We start from the raw sequence: 9,585 nt of genomic DNA, 5'->3' as shown, positions 1-9,585 counted from the left end.
AAAAAATCCCCAAAATCACCTTGTCTGATTTTTGAAGAATTTATTTGCCAAGTATGGTGGAAAATAAGTATTTGGTCATCTTAAAAAAAAACAAGATTTTTTGCTCTCACAGACCTGTAACTTCTACTTCAAGAGGCTCCTCTGTCCTCTACTTGTTACCTGTATTAATGGCACCTGTCCACAACCTCGAACAGTCAGACTCAAAACTCCACTATGGCCAAGACCAAAGAGCTGTCAAAGGACACCAGAAATAAAATTGTAGACCTGCACCAGGCTGGAAAGACTGAATCTACAATAGGTAAGCAACTTGGTGTGAAGAAATCAACTGTGGGAGCAATTATTAGAAAATGGAAGACGTACAAGACCACCATACCTGCTGTGAAGCATGGGGGTGGAAACATCATGCTATTGGGCTGTTTTTCTGCAAAGGGACCAAGACGACTGATCCAGGTAAAGGAAAGATTAAATGGGGCCATGTATCGTGAGATTTTGAGTGAAAACTTCCTTTCATCAGCAAGGGCATTGAAGATGAAATGTGGCTGGGTCTTTCAGCATGACAATGATCCCAAACACACCGCCTGGGCAATGAAGGAGTGGCTTCGTAAGGAGCATTTCAAGGTCCTGGAGTGGCCTAGCCAGTGTCCAGATCGCAACCCTATAGAAAATCTTTGGAGGGAGTTGGAAATCTGTGTTGCCCAGTGACAGCCCCAAAACACCACTGCTCTAGAGGAGATCTGCATGGAGGAATGGGCCAAACTACCAGCAACAGTGTGTAAAAACCTTGTGGAGACTTACAGAAAACGTTTGCTCTCTGTCATTGCCAACAAAGGGTATATAACAAAGTATAGAGATGAATGTTTGTTATTGACCAAATACTTATTTTCCACCATAATTTGCAAATAAATTCCTTAAAAATCAGACAATGTGATTTTCAGCATTTTTTTTCTCATTTTGTCTCTCATAGTTGAAGTGTACCTATGATGAAAAGTACAGGCCTCTCTCATTTTTTTAAGTGGGAGAACTTGCACAATTGTTGGCTGACTAAATACTTTTTTGCCCCTATATACAGTACAGACGAAAAGTTTGGACACACCTTCTCATTCAAAGAGTTTTCTTTATTTTCATGACTATGAAAATTGTAGAGTCACACTGAAGGCATCAAAACTATGAATTAACACATGTGGAATTATATACATAAAAAAAAAGTGTGAAACAACTGAAAATATGTCATATTGTAGGTTCTTCAAAGTAGCCACCTTTTGCTTAGATTACTGCTTTGCACACTCTTGGCATTCTCTTGATGCCTACTTTGAAGAACCTACAATATGACATTTTCAGTTCACTTTTTTGTTATGTATATAATTCCACATGTGTTAATTCATAGTTTTGATGCCTTCAGTGTGACTCTACAATTTTTATAGTCATGAAAATAAAGAAAACTCTTTGAATGAGAAGGTGTGTCCAAACTTTTGGTCTGTACTGTATATATAATATATATAAACTTTTGGTCTGTACTGTATATATATATATATATTGAAAGATTTTAAGCATTTCTATGTGGATAGCCACATCATTCAATAGTTCTCATATAGTTTTACACTTAAATGGGTGATGTTTAATCAGATATTGAGTGAAGTGAACAAGAAAGAGTGTTAAAAAATGAATGAATAAGAGGTGGTATTAAAAAGTTTCGGGACTTTGTGCTTAATTTATCTAAGTTTACACACTGTTACCTTTAAAATAGTCCCCTTGCAGAGTAATACAGCTCTTCCAGAGTTTCTTTCACTTCTGGAATGTGTCCTGGAAGTCTTCTTTTCGTCAAGCACCTTCTGCTATCCGATGGTGTGAAAAATTCAATGGTGTGAAAACGGTGCCCTTTGCGCTGGATCTTCATCTTCAGGGATGAGTCCACAGCAGCCAAATCTGGCGAGTAGGGTTGGTGCGTAAATTAAATCATGTTATTTACGGAGAGAAACTCATGTGTGAGGAGAGCTCGGCGACAGAGTGTGCACGTGGTCAGAATAGCACACGTGGTCACGCATGTGGTCGGAAGAGCACCAGTTGCACAGCTCCTTATGTACACAGGATGTTTTTTTTGTCACACCGACTTATGAAATTAGGTGCTCCCTGTGACTGTGCGTGCAGCCTTGTGCTGCCATCTGTTGGCGTGTGACAAAACTAGCACCTCGTGCACCTTCAGTTGTGTTTGGTTAGTTTGTACTGTACTAGGTACTGGCTTACAACATTCAAAAAAATGTCAGTCATTTCCTTTAACGTGCTGCTAATTTGTGGAGTTAAGGACACGCCCAGTTTTGTACGGAAGCAGGAACCTATCCAGTCATATCCAAATTAATTGTTTTTGAGTCCCTATCCTTCCCCTCAACCTCTACCCCTAACTCGCCCAAGTTTTAATGGCTTCATACATCTACGTTATTCTGTTCTATGTTTATGTGCTTGTGTACAAATGCAGGATATGTGTAATTTTTTTGAATAGGTTCATATTTCTGATGAGAATAGAACCCTAGAATAGTCACTGAGAACTCACTGTGTTATCTTCAGCTGTCATGTAATAACTTCATTGCATCCAGCCTAATGGGCCCTTTGGGGCTAGAAAGCATTATGTATAAATCTTGGCAACATCATGATGTATTGCTGCCTTGAAGGCTCATTTCATCCATTTAAACATGTTTGCAGGTAATTTCTTAGTTTAGAGCACCGTCTACTAGCACAGTGACTAAAGCAGTGCAGGCAGCAAGGCACGCTTTCTGTCTCAGGCATGCCTGTAGATTTCATGACACACCCATATTTCTATTCTATTAAAAGAAAGACATGTTTTCAATCTCTCTTTTTTGTCGAAATGAATTTTCCCCTGAGATCATGTGCTGGTTTGTCAGATTTTGCTTCCTACGGTGTCACTGTGACATTTATTGATTTCCATTCCTCGTTAATGAAAAGTAACACACGTCCTCTTAGACGTACTGAATATTCTCATTTTCTGCATCTCAGTTTATTTTCACTTCAATTTCCCACACTTACATGGTTTACTCTGCGTATCCCTTTGTGTGTGTCTCAGGTGTTAGCTAAGAAAGTGTTCACACTCTACAGTCTGGCAGTGCAGCAGCTGTCTAAGCAGGATCACTACGATTTTGGCCTGCGTGCACTCACCTCTCTGCTCCGCTACGCTGGGAAGAAGCGCAGAACCTGTCCTGATGTTGCAGATGAAGAGGTTGCACCCGCATCCACAGACGTGGATCCACACGTGTAGAAAACGCTGCACACTTATCACCTCAAACTAAATTTTGCAATATTAGACTACAAAAAAAAATGCATCAGTTTCTGTTGTGACTTATTTATACTTTACCAGATAAGCTCTTTTTAAGTGCGTGTTTATTAACTTTATAGTGTGCCTCTTTTGATAGGAATTTAACACGTAATCCTGTGCTTTTTACCCTGTTGAGAATACTGGCTGTGATAAAAAATGTATCAAAGAGGACAAAACTTGAAAGGAAGCTTAAAAAAAAAAAAAGGAAAAAAGCCCATCTCTTCTACCTGAGTGTAAACTCTACTTGTCTGTCTTTTTCTCTGTGAATAATGAACTAATAATAATTTCTGGCATTTTTTAAAGTTCAAGCCATTGTCTGTGTGTAAAGTAAATGTTATTGCACAGTTTTAGCACTGCTCTCTGTTCTTCAAGTTGATGATAAAGCCAGAAGAGAGGCAGAGAGAACATAAGTGTCAACACACATTATGTCCTATAGTTAAAAAAGAAGCAGTCTTATGTAATAGTTAAGGTTATGACTGGTTTGTGAAATGGCTGTATGAGTAATCTTTTGCTTATTAACCACCAGATCCTGCTTATGTCTATGAAGGACATGAACATCGCTAAACTGACCTCGGTTGACCTCCCACTGTTTAATGGAATAATCCAGGATCTGTTTCCTGCTGTGGAGATGCCCACAATCAACTACGGGAAGGTATGACTTGGTGATCAATTTTAAGGGTAATGTATATGCATCCCACCTTCCTATTAGAAAAGAAATACAAAACATGAGTATCTGGTGCCTCTTATTTATTGTTTAAGTTGTTACATTACTTATTTTGACAGATAAGATTGGGTTTCCAATTGTAATTGAACCCAAATTTTGAACTTTCAAATATATTGCCAAAGGTTTCCGGACACCTGGTCTTAAATATCGTATGTGCTTTTCGAGCAACGCATTCCACATTTAGTCCCAGTTTGCTCTTCTAATTCCCTCCACTCTTCTGGGAAGGTGTCCCCACTAAATCTTGGAGTCACAAGGGTGTTAGTAAAGTCAGGTACTGATTGAGGTGAGGAAGCCTGGGGTGCAGTCAGCTTTTCAATTCATCCCAAAAGTGTTGACCTTAAAGGATGGTTAAGTTCAGAGCTCTATAGCAGGCCACTCAAGATCTTCCTCTCCAACCCATGCAAAGTATTCATGAAGCTTGTGCATTGCCATGCTGGAACAGGTTTGGGTTTTTAATTGTAATTGAACCCAAATTTTATTATCCTGCATTCAAAGATACATTACACAATTGTGCTCCTTCAGCTTTGTGGTAACAGTTCAGAGAAGAACCACATATCGCAAGGTAAGGTCAGGTGACCCAATACACACACACACACACACACACACACACACACACACACACACACACACACACACACACACACACATATATATATATATATATATATATATATATATATATATATATATATATATATATATATATATATATATATTGTATTGCACTTCTGTTTTGCTTGCTGATCCGGTTTCTCTCTCAGAGATGTTTGTTATAATCTTAAACAAAACTGTGTGTATTGATTGTTGTGTCAGTTTATTGATTGGCAAACCAGTTCAGGTGAGTAATGAAGTAGTCACATGCAGTTTTTAACTGTGTCAAGTCACATGTCTCAAAAAACTCAACTCGAACCCCATTCGTCAGGCATGCACCGGATACGTAGTAGAGGTACTCTACTCTGTAATTTTTGCTGCATGTTCTCTCAAACATTCACACCGAATGACACGAATGACTCCATTTGCATACAGGATCCCTAGTGCACTGCTAGTCACTCAAATCATTTTCATTAAACTCTATACCTAAGGACTCATACAAAACGGAGTGAGGATGACTCAGATGTGAATCATGGGAGACATATGGAATATTATGCGCATGAGGTGCAAACAAGGTCTCATCAAAAGCTTCAGGTCTATAACCTTTGGCTATAAGGGTGGTGTGGAAATGAACCTGTGCGTAGTAGATATGCTGCATGCATCAGCAACGATCGAGTGTTCGAGGGAGGAGGTTGAGAACCAGCATGTACCCACGTTCACATTTATATACACAAATCATTTGCAATCCCCACACCATCTCCTCTCATCTGTCCATTTTACATTGTAAAATGTTTCATTGCAGTGTCATGTTGAGCAAAGAGCTCCACCCTCGGCTCTTAATGCTAATGCGTTCCCTGCTAATATGCTTCTGATCTTTTCTCTTTTCGCGCTTCTGTACACAGTTAATGAGGTAAAAAAGAAACGAGAAAGGGATTGAATTAGAGCGAAAGTGCTTTAATGCCTTTGTAGTAATCTGGCTCTGAAGAGTGTGTGTCTTGGGTGCTGAGATTGTTCATGGTTATTTAGTTTAAAACATACTCCTAGCCCGATCGTTTGCACTTGCTGATCAACTTGAAATTAGAGCCAGTAATAATGCACAGATCTATTACACTCTGAAGGATCATTACATCTCTTCCAAAAACAACCAGCTGTTTATCCATCTACCTTGTTTTTCTGTTTACCTTTGTTTTTTTTCCCCTGTAGCTGAGCGAGACTATAGAAGCAGAGCTTCAGCAGAGCGGTCTGCAGGTCTCTCCCTTCACCCTGACTAAAGTCATTCAGCTGTACGAAACCAAGAACTCGCGCCACTCCTCCATGATCGTAGGCAAGACGGGCAGTGGCAAAAGCGTCACCTGGAGGACCTTGCAGAACACCCTGAGCACCATGCACCGAAAAGGCGAACCTGGCTTCAACCTCGTCCGTGTGAGTCCTGCGACTTTTCTGCTAACGGCGTTGGGATTCTAATGCACTTTCCTGCTATAATTCAGGTTTATTTTACAGCTTTTTGCTCACGCATAAGTCAATTTAGAGCCTTACATAACAATACACCGATAAAGGAGGCGAAATATTTCATACCCCAAGCATGAAGGCTGCATTTGCTCTCTAGTACAACATCAAATACACTTGTAGCGACAACAACACACTTTACTTTCACTTTTCGAAAATGTCTTAATTGCTTCCGAGTTAAATTAAGGGCACTACGCGAATAATGTTGCACGTGCCCATGAATTTCCCACGAATATAAAATATCAATTACACAACGCGACCATTTCAATTCTCATTCCAGACAAACGCTCACTCCAACAATAGCACAGCGTACGTTTGTGATATTGCGATCTCATTATCTCGAACATGAGACGATTTAATGGCAAAAGAAGATGCACCGATCTGACACAGAGCTCCCTCCAAAGCGTCTGTTGTCTGAGGCTATCCTAAGGCATTCATTAGTATGAAAATGAGGCACCGTTAGCGAGCGGCGTAACCCACCATCGTCTCGCATCCCTGACACCAAAACAACAGTCATCAAAGGCACTCTCCACAGGTATTGCAGTGCTCTTCAGGACGCTTAACACAGAACAACAGCACTCACGCAGACTTACAGCTAACATGGTGGCGTTTTGATAAAACCACGAGCTTCTTACGCGCGCCACGCCGTAATTGGTAGCACTTACAACACGTTGTTGTGATATGTTTTCTTGCGCACGATATTTTTTGAGGAACGTGCGCAAGTCTAATCCAGTTAGGAGAGGCTACAATTATGGATAATTACATTTTCCAACGATGGCCCTTTTTTCACCCATTTCACACGCTTTGCAGCGAGCATTAAGATAGTTAGAGCTATTTTCAATTCGTTTCACGATTTTTTTCGACTGCACCTAAAGCATGATTATAGAAAGAGAAAGTCTTAAATTACACACGCACCGCGTCATGTTTTATATACACTATATTGGCAAAAGTTTGCAGACACCTGGTCATAAGTGTGGCGTGTGGCAGCCCATTCCACATTTAGATAGATAGATAGATAGATAGATAGATAGATAGATAGATAGATAGATAGATAGATAGATAGATAGATAGATAGATAGATAGATAGATAGATAGATAGATAGATAGATAGATAGATAGATAGATAGATAGATAGATAGATAGATAGATGGATTCTGCAAGGTGCAGAAGCTGCTTAAAAAAACAGACACACAAGCGCTGCCAGCATTGCTTTAAAGGTTGCAGAAGTGGAAGGTCCACTTGTCAGTGCTCAGACCACACGCCGCTCACTGCAACAAGTCGGTTTGCACTGCCGTCATCCTGGAAGAAACCCTATTCTGAAGCTGTGAGCCTGCAAACAGTTTGCTGAAGACCACTTGTCCAAGAGCATGAATTACTGGAACCATCTCCTGTGGTCTGATGAGACTAGGATAAACTTGTTTGGCTCAGATGGTGTCCAGCATGTGTGGCGACGCTCTGGTGAAGAGAACCAAGAAAATTGTGTCTTGCATATAGTCAAGCATGGTGGTGGTAGCATCATGGTCTGGGGCTGCTTTAGTGCTGCTGGTAGTGGGGAGCTGCAGTTTATTGAGGAAAACATGGACTCCAACATGTACTGTGATATTCTGAAGCAGAACATGAAGCCCTCCCTTCAGAAACTGGGCTGAATGGCAGATTTTCAACATGAAAACGACCCCAAACACACCACCAAGTTTGCCCTTGCTGAAGGTGATTGATTGGCCAGGTATGTTTGCAGGCCTGAACCCTGTTGAACCCTCTCAAGCAGAAAAATGGGATGGGTATACTCACATTTGTGAGATACTGTATATAAGCATGTTATATATATATATATATATATACACAGCTAATAAATATAAACGCTATAGCAGTGAGAAATGTGCAGATACAATGTTGAAAAATACAACAAAGAGATTTAAAGTCTGGTCCCAGTTTGCTTTTATAATTCCCCCCACTCTTCTGGGAAGATGTTCCACTAGATTTTGGAGTGTGCTTGTGGGAGATTTGTGCTCATTCAGACACAAGGGTGTTAGTAAAGTCAGGTAGTGATTTAGGGTGAAGTGAGGAGGCCTGGGTTGCAGTCAGCATTCACATTCATCCCAAAGGTGTTTTCTATAAGGTTGAGGTCAGAGCTCTATAGCAGGAGATCGTCATGCTGGAGCAGGTTTGGGTCTCCTAGTTTAAGTGAAGGGAAAATTTCATGCTACTGCATCCAAAGAGGATCTGTCCAACTGTGTGCCTTCAGCTTTACAATAACAGTTTGAGAAAGAACAACATGTGGGTGGGAAAGTCAGGTGTCCCAATACTTTTGTCCATATAGTGTATCAGATTTAAAGCAATTCAACCAGGGGTTTTTTATTTTGCATTTTTTATATTCTGGTCATTAATGATATTTGTGTGTGTGTGTGTGTGTGTGTGTGTGTGTGTGTGTGTGTGTGTGTGTGTGTGTCTAAACATTCATGGCTTTCAATCCCTGTTCTAGTTTTCTGCTCTTTCTCTTATACTTTTCAGGATGTCTATCCATCCGTCTATTTCTTCACATCCTTCCTCACTGCCCGTCTTCTCTCTTATGTCTGACTCAACACCTTTTCATTTTGCATAATCTATTTCAGGAAGCCGTGTCGGTCCCACCATTGAAATATCACCTCATCCAGTTTCCTCATTATCTCCCCTCAGCATCTCCACATGCTCTGACTCATTCGAACACACGTGCGGGCGCGGCGTAAACACACACACACACACACACACACGCGCAATGAGAACGCACCTTTCCCACTGTCTTCGCTCGTACACTTTAAAATCTCATTCCAGCAGCCACTCCCTCACTGACATTTCAACTCAATTTCTTTTTCCATTCCTCATTTTCCTCGTCCCTCGTTCCTTCTCAGTGTCACCGGTCTTTTTTTTATTTATTTATTTTTTATACCTTTCCTCTCCCCTGACTTTTAAACTATGACTCCTCAGGATTGTCCTCTGAACCCCAAAGCAGTGAGTCTTGGAGAACTCTATGGCGAATATGACCTCTCCACCAATGAGTGGACCGACGGCGTTCTCTCATCCCTTATGAGAGCTGCATGTGCAGGTACTTTTGAGTGTAGTTCACATGGAGGTGATTACACAGGGTTGCTGTATAAAGCTGGCAACTACAATTATTTATCTAGCACATGCACAGCAGGTTTAATAAGACAAACACACTTGATGAATAAGATTGCTGGTTGAAAAGTGAAATTGATGAAAAATGATGGTATGAATGAATAGAATCTCTGTCTGTTGCCACTTAGTTGTCACTCAGGTAAATCTAGGCACAGTGAACTATTGGCTGTACGAGGTATCATCAAAACATTTCGAGACTCTGTTTATTGCACAGCAATACAGCACTCTCGGAGTTCCTGCCGCTTCTGGAATGTGTCCTGGATGACTTCTTTTTGAAGAAGCGCGTCAGGCA

At 40.7% G+C, this 9,585-nt stretch overlaps 1 protein-coding gene across 1 annotated transcript in view; it reads left to right on the top strand.

The window, feature by feature from the left end:
• The window catches only part of dnah2 (dynein, axonemal, heavy chain 2), a 149,480-nt gene that overhangs the window by 88,651 nt on the left and 51,244 nt on the right, over nt 1–9,585 (top strand). Inside the window, exons 40-43 of the mRNA XM_083541395.1 lie at nt 3,074–3,226; nt 3,849–3,974; nt 5,841–6,059; nt 9,105–9,222. Coding sequence (XP_083397521.1) covers nt 3,074–3,226; nt 3,849–3,974; nt 5,841–6,059; nt 9,105–9,222 — 616 coding nt within the window. The remainder of the gene's footprint in view (nt 1–3,073; nt 3,227–3,848; nt 3,975–5,840; nt 6,060–9,104; nt 9,223–9,585) is intronic.

Source organism: Silurus aristotelis (assembly GCF_946808225.1).
Source record: "Silurus aristotelis genome assembly, chromosome: 5".
NCBI classification, from domain to species: Eukaryota; Metazoa; Chordata; class Actinopteri; order Siluriformes; family Siluridae; genus Silurus; species Silurus aristotelis.
The sequence above is the reverse complement of the archived record's forward strand: the minus strand, read 5'-3'. Positions and strand labels throughout refer to the sequence as shown.